Source organism: Panicum virgatum, chromosome 7N (genome assembly GCF_016808335.1).
Source record: "Panicum virgatum strain AP13 chromosome 7N, P.virgatum_v5, whole genome shotgun sequence".
Lineage (NCBI taxonomy): Eukaryota > Viridiplantae > Streptophyta > Magnoliopsida > Poales > Poaceae > Panicum > Panicum virgatum.
Genome location: NC_053151.1, coordinates 28383345 through 28398972, shown reverse-complemented (window position 1 = coordinate 28398972; position 15628 = coordinate 28383345). Strand labels below are relative to the sequence as shown.

Here is a 15628-nt window from a genome sequence, read left to right as displayed (position 1 = left end):
GGCAGGCAATATTACTGACAGACCAATCAGGATCCGGATGATTGGTTCGATTAAAAATGTCCAGCGGCCAGCGGCCATCCGACAGATGGTCTGCTACATTCAGCAACCAGAAAAAGGCCAGACAAAGAGGCGATTCCAAAATATGAGGGCGCGTTTAGTTCCAAAAATTTTCATCTCAAAATTTGTGACTTTTTCTTTGGACACATGCATAAAACACTAGATATAATTAAATAACAAAATTAATTATATAGTTTGGATGTACACGACGAGACGAATCTTTTGAGTCTAATTAGTGTATGATTAGCTATAAGTGCTACAATAACTCACATGTGCTAATGATGCGGTCAAAGGCCTCAAAAGATTCGTCTCGCAGTTTCCAAGTGAGTTCTGAAATTAGTTTTTTAATTAGTATCCGAAAAACCCTCCCGACATCTGGTCAAACCGTTGACGTGACACCCAAATTTTTTTCATTTGGGAACTAAACGACCCAACGGCACCGGGATAAACAAGAGCAGCACCAGCCAAGCTTAGATTAGATCTATTACCCTTCGGCAAAGCAGGGCTTACTTTATGCTGGGCCGCCACCTAACGTGGCCTCCCTAATTTCTCAGGCCACGAAAGGATTTACACATTCGTCGCAGCACAACGGAGCAATGGCGTCTGAGGATAAACTCAGCACAGTCACAGCCCACGATGGCAGATGTCCCTTTAGGCCATGACCAACTCTTTCAGTGATGACTGATGAGTATTTACCTGCACTAGCAGCTCAATCGGCATCTTTACATAAGAACAATGCAATGGTGAATGGATATGTCATGATTTCACACCTTTGGAATCGGATGTATGGTTGCTCAAACTTCATGTGGAACCGGTTGCGCTTCATGCAAATCGTGCAATCAGTCAAGTTTGCCTAGCAAGCAAGGCATGACTAAATACCAAATTCCTGTGCAACCAAGATAGCAGAAGTGAAATTCTTTAAAATATTAAAATTTTGGGCACCATAAATTTCATTCTCTTCTCTGTACAGTTAACCCAGCCTCCATCCACGTTGTGCAAGCGCTTCACGAACCCTTGCAGCCACATCAGCAGCGTCATTCAGGGGAGGATAGCTCCAGCTATCTGACATCTGCAGCGGCAGAAAACAGGACATGGTGATGCTTAGAAATTCAATTCCGATGAGTTCCAAAACTGAGATGATGGTGAAGTCACTTTGGTGCAATCTTATAATAGAATTAAATTATCCGGATGTATATCTAAGCACTTAATAGAAATCCACTGACAAAGGGTAGCATTAAGAAAGCTTACATCTTCCAGTCCAGTGAAAGGCCGGACAGCCCTACGCTCATGAAGACGGTTGTGAAAATCTGAGAACTTCCACCTGCAGTGCTCGGCTCCAATGACGTAGACAGGCTTCCTGTAAGAAGTTATACTCGAAGCTTAGTGATGCATCCTTGTCAAAGCCTGGTACAGAGTAAGAATATAGCATAACAACTCACCCAGTACTGCATGCCTCACTTAGCATGCTTATAGAGTCTGCTGTTATGATGAAAGCATCAGCCCATGCAAGATGGCCCAGGTGCGGATTAGGACCTGCACTGTCAAAACCAGATCAGCACACATATATCACCCAAGGATCAAGATATGCTACCAATCTCATTTGAGAACATACCTTCACCATCCCAAATATAAATCTTAGGATGTGTACTGAACTCTTTCAATATGAGATCAGACACCTGCAGAAAATAGTTACAGAAATCAAGTGTAAACACTTTGTTAAAAAAATTTGAACAGCCAAAGGTCGTATTAACTGACCACAGCGGAGGGAGCAAGAGCAAATTTGCTCCCTCCTCGTTTCCCACGCCCTCTCTGTCTACAGTGCCAAACAGTGCATCTACAGTGTCAAACAGTGTATTTGCTCCTTCATTTGCTCCTTCCATTGTGGACGGTCACCCTACCTTTTGTGGCGTTCTCCTAGAAAATGAAATTCTGACACTTCCACATGTCTTCAGAACATTGTGCAGCGAGTTTACCAGCTGCTTGGCAAGGTCCACATCATATTTACAGTTTCCTAATCATTGAAAAGAGACTATGCATTAGAAATACCCATAGATTTATATGAAGCTGAAAAGAATCAGCTGAACATGTTGAGCAAAATATAGAAAAACTACTGAAACAAATGAGGTCCAAAAGCCATTGTTTTATTGGTTTCCCCAGTTTTGAACTCCAAAACGTTCTGAATTTTCCTCAATAATTAAAGGAATAAAAAGAACATGTGCAAGGCAAGGGTTTGCATGAAAGGGAATATGGAATCTGGAGTACATCAACATATATACAATTAGTTGTGCGGAACAGAGATCTAGCATCTGTGCACTTGAGCAATTGCTTTGCATGGATCGGATGGATGTCATTGATGCGCTAACATATCATCTGACATGGGGTAGTACCATAGTAGGGTACCCTCCCACCATACAAGATTAGCACTCTGCAGTCCGATTTCATATTAGCAAAATGACCAAGATCTGAAGAAGTAACCTTTGCATTAAAATATATTATCGAAGTTAACAATATACATGAAGTATGGATTCAACAAGGGGTACAGTTTAATCATGTGTTCCTGCACAAAGGAGCTCTGTGTTCCTAATAATTTGCGGTGCCACAAATTGGTACTACAGATTGTTCGGTTCGCCAATCAAATCAAACAAGGACATGGCTTAGATGGGTACGTTGGAATATAGTCAGAGCACAGGAAGGGCAAGATGGTGGGAGGTATTTACTTGTTGGCCCACCAATGTTTACTACTACCAATGGCTTCGGCAAAGGAGTCAGTTCAGCATGCCAATCTGCAGCGGCAGAACGTAAAGCAGCAGAATCTGCTTGGTGTAGTGCACCAGCTGTGAGGACCTGGCTTTGCAAGTTTCACATGTTAAGAACAGAACAGCAGTTACACGATGAAAGCATACAGGGCACTTTACATAAGAAAGACAAGAACAGCATACCACGTTAGGACCAGGTGGTTCTTGTGGAGTAATCCATCTCCGGAGAAGGCGTGGAACTTCCTGTTGTCCCTTTGCAGTAAAAGCATAGTAGTCATGACGAGGCGTCACGACTAAATCAAACCTATCAAGGTGAAACCTGGGGGAAAAAGTCTATATAACCCCCCAACGTATCAATGGTGGATCACATCACCCCGAACTACAAAATCGGATTTCTAACCCCCTCACCTTTGCAAAACCAGACATTTAACCCCCTAGGGTGGTTTTACAGTCCGGTATTGCTACAGTAGCCCCGGTTTTATTTTTTCCTTTTTATTTATTTTTGCTGAATCTTTAAAAAATCATAATAAATCACAGAAAAATTATAAAATAGAAAATTTAATTTTGTTGGACTCCACATGAGTAAATCTATACAATGAGCATATAATATAGTATGTTTTAGTACCAATTTTTTTGTTGTAGCTTTAGATCTATGCTTTTCTGTATGGAATAATTTATAGATGAAGCTTCTATGGTCCAATTGTGGTGAAATTTTTATGATGGGTTAATTATAGTATGCTTTTACTGTAGTAAAAATTTCATACTCATTGGACCATGTATAACTTAGTTATAGATAAAGCATAGATTTAACAAACATAAACCTAAATAAAGTTATAACTAAGATATACATGATCCAATGAGTATGAAATTTTTACTACAGTTCAATAATACAATAATTCTCTCACAGTAAAAATTTCACCACAGTTGGACCACAAAAAATGCATCTATGGATTATTCTGATTAATTGCAGTAAAGCATAGATCTAAAACTACAACAAAAACTTTGTGCTAAAACATATCATATTATATGTTCACTGTGTAGATCTACTCACGTGAAGTCCAACAAAATTAGATTTTCTATTTTATGATTTTTATGTGATTTACTATAATTTTTTAAAGATTCAGCGAAAATAAAAAAAGGAAAAAAGACAAAACCACGCCACTGTAGCAAACCGGGCTGCAAAACCACTCTGGGGGGTTAAATGTCCGGTTTTGCAATGGTGAGGGTGTTAGAAACCGGTTTTATAGTTCAGGGGGTAATGTGATCCACCATTGATACGTTAGGGGGTTATATAGACTTTTTCCAAACCTGGGATGTTGTATCTGGAACGGAATAAATACATATCATTTGCTACGATACATTCCGCAAAATGGGTTAAGAAGTAGAAAAAATATCTCCGAAATCTCCAACTGAGTAACATGAATTAAACAGGTATACAGATCATGGTATTCTACCTGAATGACAAACACACTATCTGGAGCTAAACACCTTATGGAACTTGCATATGATATGGTATCTCGGCCACAAGCAACAACCAGTGCAGGACCTTCTCTGAAGATAAATCAAAATTTGATGAAGCAAGGGGCTGATGAGGTTAGAGAACCTAATGAAAAAAATGTCTTAAACATGTCTAGGCTAGTCATTATTTTGCATAGTAAAAGTCATATGCTTTAGAGTTGAGAAGTAGCCCTTTAAATCCACGAAGAACTACTGTCATTTCCAATTTTATTCCTGGATGGAAGCATCTTATCGCAATGCAATGGCAAGTTGACAACACACATCTGACATGTTACGATAGTTATACCAACATGACGCGTGCTTGCAACCTCATTGGATAATGTAAATTCAGATTGAGAACACAACATTTTACTTCTCCTGAGAAGTCAACAAAACATCAGCCATATTTCAAGGGATGTGCTTAAGTTATCATACAAGACCTATAAATTATATGCTCTAATTCACTAGTTAAATTTTTATAAAAAAGATCATAGCTTCAAATTTTAGCATGTGTGAATAAATGGAAGCATGAGGACACTGACTCATAAATTGAAATAGAAGATCCTTAAGAAAAAAAAAGAAATTACGAGGAAATCATGCTTATTTGGATAGTGCTGAAACAGAAAAGCAAAGGTATATGACCTACTTTTCAAAGGTATCACAGACCATGGTAACCATCTTTTGAGTATCTGCTTCCAGTACAGAAGACAGTCCAAATGATTGACAGTTACGGACAGGATACTGCACGAACTTGTTTCCTTTAACCAATGCTGCAAATCTCGTATCAGAAAATACCCGCCTGTGAAATTGGTCCAGTGTTTTGCGGAAGGAGAACGGAAGAAAATGCAGCCACTTGTTGATTCCTCCTGTTGGTCTGATAGCACGCTGTGAAACCAGACAGATTCAGAAAAATAAGTAATTAGCAACCATCAGCTTCTATGAAAGAAAAAAATAAATGGGTCATTGGGAGAGGACCGCTGCATTGTTATCTGAATCTAGATGCTAACCCTCATTTGAATCTTTTGCCATGGGAAAGTTAAAAAGGGGGGGATGAGAAATAGGTAAGTTGAGATATCACTAAATTTCTCCCCTAAAAAAGAAAGCCTGCACAGACAAGCAACAGAAGTGCATCTCCTTGTACAAGCTGTTGTGGTACTGGAAAGAAACAACAATCTAGTTGCAGCATTTCAGGCTACAGATATTTCCTGATACATCAAAATAATCAACCCAAAACTTCAGCCTGCATTGTGGCAGAGAAAGTGTCAAGAAAACAACCCGGTTGCAACAAACACCAGCATGTGGCAATGCATAGGCCAGTAATTAATTGGTTCGACATTCAGAAATTTTCAGAATCAACTGATGATCCATTTTAGAGTCATCGTAAGACTGATGTTTACGTCTGATCATTCCTTCAATTGCAGCGATTCAGATATATAATCCCCTCAGCAAGCACATAACAAGAAAAAGTCCCAACTTAATACTATGGTGATTAATAAATATAAGTCAGTACCGAATAAATGAATGGAACCGAGAACCATTGTCACACACTCTCAACCCATACTTCAGCTCTTGAGCTACAACTTATGGAAAGGAAAAGTACAATTCTTCATTAAAACGTGGGCTGATGCACGATACACCCCACAAGTCCCCACACATAGGGCACCAGATTTGGGTGATGCAGAACGCTCCCGTTTTCTAGCCACACCAAATCAGCCCAAATGTCGCATCAGAAATATAAGTGGCAGTACGGATCAGCCATTCTATGTAGAAGGAAAACTGAATTGATGGCGGCTATCCAGCGAGCAATAAAACTATGAACACCAGCGAGCAATAAAACTATCCCGGTTCAAAAAAAAAGCAATAAAACTATGAACACCATGAACAATCCAACCACACTACCACCACCGGCTGGCAGGGAACGAGGGAGGTCGGAGGCTTACGTAGAGCGTGAAGCGGTCGGCGAGGCCCAGCGCGCGGAGGAGGCCGAAGCACTGGCTCTCCGCGCCGGCGCAGCCGTTGCCGATGACGACGGCGCGGCGCACCACCGCCGCGCCGCCGCCCGCGGCGAAGATCTCCGGCGTGGCCCCGCCCGGAGGCTCCGGCTCCGGCTCCGACAGTCGTATCGGTCGCATCGGCGCGTCGGGTCACCCCCTCTCTGCGGCTCAGGGCTCAGAAACGGGAGGGCGGCGCTGGGTGCGAGGGGCCGGTCGGTCCGTCGAGTGAATCAGCGAGGAGGAGGAGCATCCATGCGAGTCGTGGAGAGCAAGCCAGTCTTGCGAAGCAAGTTTGCTTTTGCATTTTTTTAGGCCCGCCTTTTGCTTGGTTGCATCTGTCTCTCTGCTGCCCGCCCGGCGGGAGGGAGGGAACCGCCGCGCCGGGGAGCGCGGAGGAGACGGCGAGGCGCCGCCGCCGATGTGAATTTGCGGGGTGGGCTTTTGGGCTTGGGTCTTCTTTTTGCCGGTTGGGCTGTTAGTGGTCTCGGAGTAAAGCCCAAAATCTAAAGCTAAAAAGGCTTAGCTCTCGTTTCGGAAGTGGTATGAGGAGTCGTCACTTCACTGGCAACGCCATTGCCCAAACTCAAACCCGATGCGAGCCAGGGAGGCTGAAGCTGTCATCGCAATTGATGAAGGAGAGGTGGTGAGAGCAGAGCAGGAAAAAAAAGCCGGCTGTAGTATTCTACGAGAGAATCAGTCGGAATAAGGGCGCGTTTAGTTCCCAAAAATTTTCACCCAAAAATTTTCACCTCCCCTTTAAACACATGTATGAAGCACTAAATGTAATTAAATAACAAAACTAATTACACAGTTTGGATGTACATGACGAGACGAATCTTTTAAGCCTAATTAGTGCATGATTAGCCATAAGTGCTACAGTAACCCACATGTGCTAATGACGCGGTCAAAGGCCTCAAAAGATTCGTCTCGTGGTTTCCAAGTGAGTTCTGAAATTAGTTTTTTAATTAGTATCCGAAAAGTCCTTCCGACATCCGGTCAAAGTGCTGATTTGACCTCCAAAAATTTTTGCCGGGGGAACTAAACGCGCCCTAAGCCGAAAACAAGTAGTTGGTCTCCCAGTTTTGTGTTTGTTCTCTAAGGGGCCGTTTAGTTCCCAAAAATTTTCACCAAAAAATTTTCACCTCTTCTTTAAACACATGTATGAAGCACTAAATGTAATTAAATAACAAAACTAATTACACAGTTTGGATGTACACGACGAGACGAATCTGTTGAGCCTAATTAGTGCATGATTAGCCATAAGTGCTACAGTAACCCACATGTGCTAATGGTGCGGTCAAATGCCTCAAAAGATTCGTCTCGCGGTTTCCAAGCGGGTTCTGAAATTAGTTTTTAAATTAGTATTCGAAAAGTTCTTCCAACATCTGGTCAAATGTTGATGTGACACGCAAAAATTTTCGCGTTGGGGAACTAAACGCCCCCTAAGGCATTTGGTTTGAAAGAAGACATTATCAAGGATATGCAAGCTGGATTAGGTAGTTACATAAAAACGGTATGGCATGGATATATATTTTCATGACACACTGTTTTAGTTATCATTACATTCTGCGGCGTTATAGCGCAGTACTAACACAGAGTGGTAAAAAATGGCATCCTTTTGACTTCAAAATGTTTAAATCTCTTCCCGCAAATTAAAAAGGGGGAAATAAAAATATTTTTTATGAAGAGAAAAAGTCGAATAATTGTTTCTAAAAAAATTGGTGCATCGCCCGCTGATCGTCTGTGCGACTTGCACGTTGATGCAAGAGCTAAAAGATGGCATCATGGGCGCAAAGCTGCCCAGTGCCCAGCTTGCCTTACCAACAGGGAACAGATACACATCTTGACTCTGACTGGACTTGCATATCCCTGGACGATAATATCTGTGTTACTAGCAGATTAGGTGTTACCTTATTATCAACTTTAATTACACTTAAATTTATACATCTAAAATTTCAACAAAAATATAAATGGCATCTACCATCGTAAAAAATTTGGGATGCAACTAAAATTTGATCAATGAGAAACAAAAAAGAGAAATCGGCCTATGAATAGTAGCGGGTTACGGGTCTGAGATAAACAGTTGAACCCGCAACTATTTAAGTGCAAGTTTCTATTTCTTGTTTCTTTTTGTACAACCTCAAACTTGTCATGATGGTACATGCTAACGTGCTCTATCCATTCATATTTTTGGATAAATCTTTGATGCACAAATTTAAGTATAATTAGAGTTTGTAACACCGTAACACTCTAATGGGTGGTAACACCGATTCTCATCCCTGGAATCATCTCAGCAACAAACAGTCGCAGCAGTTGCCGTGCTCCAGTCCAGATCGCGGCAGCAATGCAGCAAAGCATGTCATATACGTATATTCAATCTCATCGATCCATCAGTATGGTTCAATGTATTGACTAAAGCACTGCTCCCACAATCTGAAATTGACAAGGGGAAAGAGGGGCCCAAAGGAACAAAGCAAAATACATTGCAAAAGAGGCAACAAAACCCCACTTCCCCAACAAAGGGGCACTCAAAGTGGAGCCAAGTGATTAACAGTCCAAGCCAAACCAAATTGCCTCAGAAAAGACATAAAGCGTCAGGGCTGGCTCCCATATCCTTTTGTGGATTTGTTTTATGAACACCAACAGCACTAATAAGGATTGCTCAACAGAACCCAACAGGCCAGCCGATTCATGATAGACATCACGTGAAGTATCAGTGGTTCCATATAATTGTCGTCATGCCTTCATGTTTGCAAAAATTCTTGTTTCAATCTTCCAGAAGACCATAAAAGTGTTGATTTTATTTTGAACAATGATGATGCATCTTAACTAGCGTCCAGTGGTGTAAAGTTCTGGGCACCAAAAGGTTCAGCTTTGATAGTACTGTATTATTGCAGAGGATCTACAGCAGCCACAGACCTAAAGGCACTTGAAATATATCACTAGAACATACAAATGCTAAAGTGCAGGCAGAAAGTTCTGAAGCACTGAAGAAAGATTAAATGTTCTTCTGGTAGTACCAGACTACCAGTAGCACACCAAGCATCTTTCAGCATGGCAGAAGTATCTAAAAGAAACAAATAGCTGCTGGTACTTGTTCCATTTGTTCAACAAGTTATTCCAATTAGAGTGCCAAAATTAATAATAAAAACCAAACATGAAAAACAGTTCATGGTGAACACCAAACTAGTTATCTTCCACAAATTTTACAAACGCAAGCATCAAGAAGTACTCCTAGAAACTAAAGCAACGAGATCAGATCCTACAGCTTTTTATGCCTAGAGGATTGAGAGCTCAAGTACCCAACACCCTATCCTTCCCAGGAAATAAACCGTGAGCATGAATTGTTGAATGAGTGCATATAAATCTTCCAATTCAAGCGCCAATGAACAAAACCAGATATATATATATATATATATATATATATATATATATATATATATATATATATATATATATATATATATATATATATATATATATATATATTGAAAGCATTAATGTGCGATATCATACTGGACATCGATAATTCTGTAGCTCTCTGAAAAGTAGAAAAAGTAGATTCAATCAAGAACGCACAACAGGCAAAAGGCACAGAAAAAATGCATCTTTCATCAGCATTGCAGCTTGGTAACATTCAGAGAGTAAGAAACAAAATTGACAATTTTTTCACTAAGAAGTAAGAACGAAAAAACACAGGTCTCTGACGATCATCACGATAGTTGATAGGTACACCTAAACGCTACCTTGACAAAGAAAAAAAAAATCTCTTTCCTCCTGAATTACAGAGAGCTCACGGAGACCCAGACACAGGACCAGTTCTTATTACTGCTGAAGCTTACAGTAATACGACATGCACACACATCCAAGGACACCAAAATTGCAAGCAGTTTTATCAAAAGCTCAACCCTTTTACCTTACCTTCCCGCATTATCTCTTGACTACAGCAAGAACCCTCTACAATTATACACTAATGTAACGCATCTACGACTCTGAGAACACGGTGCTGAACAAAAGGCCAGAGCCACATCACCTTACCGGATTCAGTCCAGGAATCCGGTTTGCCTAAGCACGGCGTCGCGCACCCGCCGCAGGTCTCGGCCCTTGAGCGTGCGCCCGGCGCCCTCGAGCATGGAGAACGGCGCGGCCGGCCCGACCCCACCAGCGGACGCGCGGGCGACCATCTCGTGCGGGGGCAGCATGGCGGCGTCGCCGCGCCGGAAGTCGTCGTCGTCATCACCGAATTCATCCCACCGGCCCATCTCCGGCTTCCGGGGCGGCCGGACGGGCACCCTCACCGGCGCCGACTGGTGGTACGGCGGGGCTGGCCCGGCGTTCTTCAGCCGCGCGGTCGCCGGGATAGTCCGCGCAGCGGAGGTCGGGGACTGGGAGGGCGACAGAGCGCCCCCGCCCCCGCTCCCGGTCGCCGCCGCCGCCGAGGCCGAGACAGAGGCGGCGGCCGCCGCGATGGTCGCCTTGCGCCGGAGCAGCGTCCCCGCGCTGGCGGCGGCGGCAGCCGCCCCTCCCCCTCCGGCGCCGCCGCGGACGAGGAGGCGCCTGTCCCCCTCGTGCATCGCCAGCGCGGCGAGGAGGCCGAGGTGCCCCTGCTGCGGCAGCCCCCGGCCGGGGCTCCCGGGCGGCGGCGCCGGCGCCGCGGCGTCCGGCGACGAGAAGAGGAAGTCGTCCTCGTGGAGCTCGTCCCCGGCGACGAACGAGGGCTCCGTCGGAGACGAGGAGGGCGTCGACGGCGATGAGAACATCCCCATGAAGCGCTCGCCCGCCGGCGACCGGCGCGTCCGGTGCTCGTCCATCGCGCGCTCCGGGCTCCGGCACCGGGGGGACCCGCACCTCAGCTGGCGACGCGCAGCGGCCGCGTGGGCATGCGGATGCGGGGTTGAATCGGCTGGCCTCGTCTCGTATCGGCTCCCCCAGCGGCGGGCGACTTGGTGCGGGGGGGGGGGGGGGGGGGGGGGGGGGGACGAAGGAGAGGGCGAGGCGTCGTGGGGTTTGGTTTTTATGGGCGCGGGCGAGGGGAAGAGACGCGGGCCCGCAGGCACGCTCGGGCCTCGGCTCGGCGGTGGCGCGGGGCCATGGCTGCTGCTGCGGCCTGCCGACGTCTGGGGAGACGAGCAGGCGGTTGGATTAGGGTCTCGATTCTGCTTCCGCGCAAGGCCATATCAGATGCGAAATTCTGCATGTTGGTGAGGTTTGTGCATAACAGGACGGGCTGATCATGGAACCACAATTTTAGATGAATTTTGGGGTGAATTGTGATTGGTTGCATGGTTGCAATATTTTATTTGGGAAGTGAAGAATATGGACCACAACAATTAAAAAAGAATATGGACAACAAAAAGATAAACTTATCTAGACCTACAAGTTTGTGACGTTTTTGGATGAATTTTATTTCTTTTTGATGGAGGTTTGGTTGAGTTTTGGATGAATAGCTGTCGATGTGAGCATGAACACATGATATAGTGAGGGAGATAACTTAGGAGAGAAGGGTCTTTTTTCTGTTTTTCAAGTAATTTTTGGCATAGCTCTTCACTCAATAAATACTCGGCTTATAACAACAAGCGAGCCATACGTTGTCTAGTTGGCCTTGGCGCGCACATAACTCCAATCACAAAGAGACACGATGCCTAAAAAACCTTCTACCAACATTGTCAACACCTGTTTCATTTCACACCTTCACATGTTGTCTGGTGGTCATCAAGTAGAGCAAAACGATTATCAGTTTAGAGGAATAGGTGGAGTAGTAGAACTGTAGAATGCTATAAAAATTAGGTTTTACAAAGATGAATAAGGTTTATATATGATAATCTCTACTTTCAATTCTTAGTGCATATTGGATCCAAAATTTGGCAAGTTGGTGGGGTTTGTGTATAACAGAACGGGAAGCTGATCATGAAACCTTAATTTTAGATGGATTTTGGGGTGTGAATCGTGATTGGTTGCATGGTTGGAATGTTTTGTTTGGGATGTGGAGAATATGGGTAACAACAATTAAAAAAAAGAATATGGACAACGGAAAGATAAACTTAGCTAGAACTACAAGTTTGTGACGTTTTTGGATGAATTTCATTTCTTTTTTTTATGGAGGTTTGGTTGAGTTTTGGGGGAGTGGATCTCGCGTAGCTAGGAGGTTATGCCTTCACAAGTAAACTTTAATAGTTATCTAGTAAATGGTATTGGGAGCGTTGTGGGCAGAAGAGAAATGATAGTTTTCTTTTCAAAACTAGGGCAAGATGTTCATTGTGTGTACCGAAGAATGCGGTAAAAAATAGGTTTTACAAACACTAATAAAGTTTATATACGATAACCATGATCTTTAATTCTAAGTGCACACAAAATGGTAGATAAAAAGAGCCTTGGATTATTTTCGAAATGCCTGTGGTATGTCACACTTCTGGTCACCGATAATATCTGTTGATGTGAGCATGAACACATGATACAGTAAGGGAGATAACTTAGGAGAGAAGGATCTTTTTTCCGTTTCTCAAGTAATTTTTGGCATAGCTCTTCACTCAATAAATACTCGGCTTATAACAACACGCGATCCATACATTGTCCAGTTGGCCTTGACACGCACATAACTTCAATCACCAAGAGACACGATGCCTTAAAAGCTTTCTACCTACATTGTCAGCACCTGTTTCATTTCACACCTTCACATGTTGTCTGGTGGTCATCAAGTAGATCAAAACAGTTATCAGTTTAGCGGAATAGGTGGAGTAGTAGAACTGTAGAATGTTATAAAAATTAGATTTTACAAAGATGAATAAGGTTTATATATGATAATCTCTACTTTCAATTCTTACTGCATATTAAATCCAAAATTCGGCAAGTTGGTGGGGTTTGTGCATAACAAAACGGGAAACTGATCATGGAACCACAATTTTATATGGATTTTGGGGTGTGAATCGTGATTGGTTGCATGGTTGGAATGTTTTGTTTGGGAAGTAGAGAATGTGGACAACAACAATTTTTTTTTAAAAAAAAGAATATGGACAACAGAAAGTTAAATTTATCTAGAACTACAGTTTGCAGTGGTTTGGATGAATTTCTTTTCCTTTTGATGGAGGTTAGGTTGAATTTTGGGGGAGTGGATCTCACGTAGCTAGGAGGTTATGCCTTCATGAGTAAATTTTAAGAGTTATCTAGTAAATGGTATTGGAAGCATTGTGGGCAGAAGAGAAATAATAGTTTTATTTTCAAAACAAGGGCAAGGCGTTCATTGTGAATGCGGTAAAAGTTAGGTTTTACAAATACTAATAAAGTTTATATAAGATAACCATGATCTTTAATTCTAAGTGCAAACAAATGGTAGATAAAAGGAGTCATGGATAAAAAGAGTCTGTGGTATGTCACACTTGTGGCCACCAATAATAGTGTTGTGTGAGCAAGGGATATAAATTAGGAGAGAAGGATATTTTTTCCATTTCTCAATGCATAGCTCTTCACTCAATAAATACTCAACTTATAGCAACACGCGAGCCATTCGCTGTCCAGTTGGTCTTGACACGCACATAACTCCAATCACGATGAGAAACGATGCATAAAAAACTTTATACCTATATCGTCGACACCTGTTTCATTTCACACCTTCACATGTTGTCCGGCGGTCATCAACTAGAAAAACAGTTATCAGTTTAGAGGAATAAGTGGAGGAGTAGAAACGGTAGAATGCTATAAAATTTAGGTTTTAAAAATGATAAGGTCTATATATGATAACCTCTACTTTCAGTTCTTAGTGCAAAAAAATATAATGTTAGGAAAAAGAGCCTTAGATTAATTCAAAATGCTAGTGGCATGTCACGCCTCTATCTAATGGTGATAGCCATTGATGCAAGTATGAATATGTGATACACAAGGGAGACAACTTAGAAGAGAAGAATCGACTTTCTCCTTTTCCATTTCTCAATTACATTTTAGTAGTGCTCTTCGCTCAATAAATGTTCGACTCATAATAGCACTCGAGCTAGACGTTGCCAGGTGGGTCTTGACACGCACATAACTCCAATCACAAAGACACACTACGCATAAAAAAACTTTTGGCCTAAGGTTTATACACGATAACCACTACTTTCAATTCTAGGTGCAAACAAATGTTAGAAAAAAAGAGCATTGGATTATTTCAAAATGCTACTGGCATGCCACATCTCTATCTACCGTCGATAATTGTTGGTGCTAGCACGAACACGTGATACAACAAGGGAGATAGCTTGGGAGATAAGGATCCATTCCCCCTTTCATTTCTCAACTGATTTTTGGCATAGCTCTTCACTCAATAAATGCTCACCTTATAACAACGCATGAGCTAGACGCTCCTCGATGCGTCTTGACATGCACACAACTCAAATCACGAGAGACATGATGCAAAAAAAAACTTCCCCCTCTACGTCGTCATCGACGCCTGCTTCATTTCACACCTTTTCACATTTGCTTCAGCCTGTGTCACATGCAGAACATTGTGCATGGTGGTCATCAAGTTGGAGAAGGTGGTTAAAGAGGAATAGGTGGAGGAGTGGAAACCATAGAGTGTTGCAAACGATAGGCTTTACAAAAATGAATAACTTAGATAAATGAGCCTTGGATTATTTGGAGGTGCTAGCGGTGTGTCACACATTTGGCCATCGGCAACAACTGTTGATAACTTGATATGAGCACAAACACGTGACAAAATGAGGGAAATAACTTAGGAGAGAAGGATCGTCTTTCCCCTTACGTTTCTCCATTAATATAGCTATTGACTCAAAATGCTCAGCTTATAACAACACAGAAGAGCAGACACTGGCTAGTGGGTCTTGACACACACAACTCGTTCCGCGAATAGACGCGACATAAAAAAACTTTTCGCCTACTTTGTTGACCCCTGGTTCATTTTAAGTCTTCACATGGGCTTCAACCTATGTCACACGCGAGACACGGTGCATGATAGTCATCAAGCAAGAAAAGATCATGGATTTAGAGAAATAATCGGAAAAATGGGAATAAGAGGGACATACATGACGAAAAAGAAGAGGTGAGGTATGGCTTTATCAATTGAGATCATTCGGCATATTACCTAGACAAAGGCAGTGTGTGCATTGAAGGGACGGCCCCTCATTCGTATTTGTGATGATAGTCAGCATCTATACTATTATGCTTCCTAAAATGTAAAAATTGCATATGGACCATTGAGTGGCTTGAATTTTCGGTAGGACGTAGTTCCACCTGCTAATGGTTTGGGCTAAAATCGGTTGTTTGGATTTTCCATTGGGTCCACTTTAATTTGGTGGGAAATTGTCTCTAGCAACCAACCAAGTTTAGTTTGGTTTGGTT

The 15628-nt window shown here is 42.6% G+C and overlaps 2 protein-coding genes across 4 annotated transcripts; both read right to left on the bottom strand.

The window, feature by feature from the left end:
- Positions 1-289: 289 nt before the first annotated feature.
- Positions 290-6733, bottom strand: LOC120683814 (mitochondrial fission protein ELM1-like). 3 transcript variants are annotated; one of them, XR_005678946.1, is made up of 13 exons: positions 6251-6731; positions 4957-5195; positions 4268-4364; positions 4122-4135; positions 2997-3132; positions 2775-2901; positions 1956-2068; positions 1670-1733; positions 1497-1590; positions 1306-1414; positions 1000-1126; positions 828-910; positions 290-753 (listed from the first exon to the last, which is right to left on the bottom strand). XR_005678946.1 is itself a non-coding variant. In XM_039965903.1 (11 exons), exons 1-11 carry the CDS (start codon positions 6440-6442, stop codon positions 1028-1030), a joined length of 1284 nt encoding a protein of 427 aa, XP_039821837.1. In that variant the 5' UTR covers positions 6443-6731; the 3' UTR covers positions 799-1027. The 3 variants fall into 3 exon arrangements, 2 of the variants coding, with proteins under 2 accessions (XP_039821837.1, XP_039821838.1); XM_039965903.1 differs by lacking the exon at positions 290-753 and having other exon boundaries at positions 799-1126; XM_039965904.1 differs by lacking the exons at positions 290-753; positions 828-910; positions 4122-4135; positions 4268-4364 and having other exon boundaries at positions 958-1126; positions 2997-3117; positions 6251-6733.
- Positions 6734-9949: 3216 nt separating this feature from the next.
- Positions 9950-11479, bottom strand: LOC120683885 (homeobox protein Hox-A13-like). Its single transcript, XM_039965980.1, has one exon. It carries the CDS (start codon positions 11113-11115, stop codon positions 10348-10350), a length of 768 nt encoding a protein of 255 aa, XP_039821914.1. The 5' UTR covers positions 11116-11479; the 3' UTR covers positions 9950-10347.
- Between the last annotated feature and the right edge of the window lie 4149 nt (positions 11480-15628).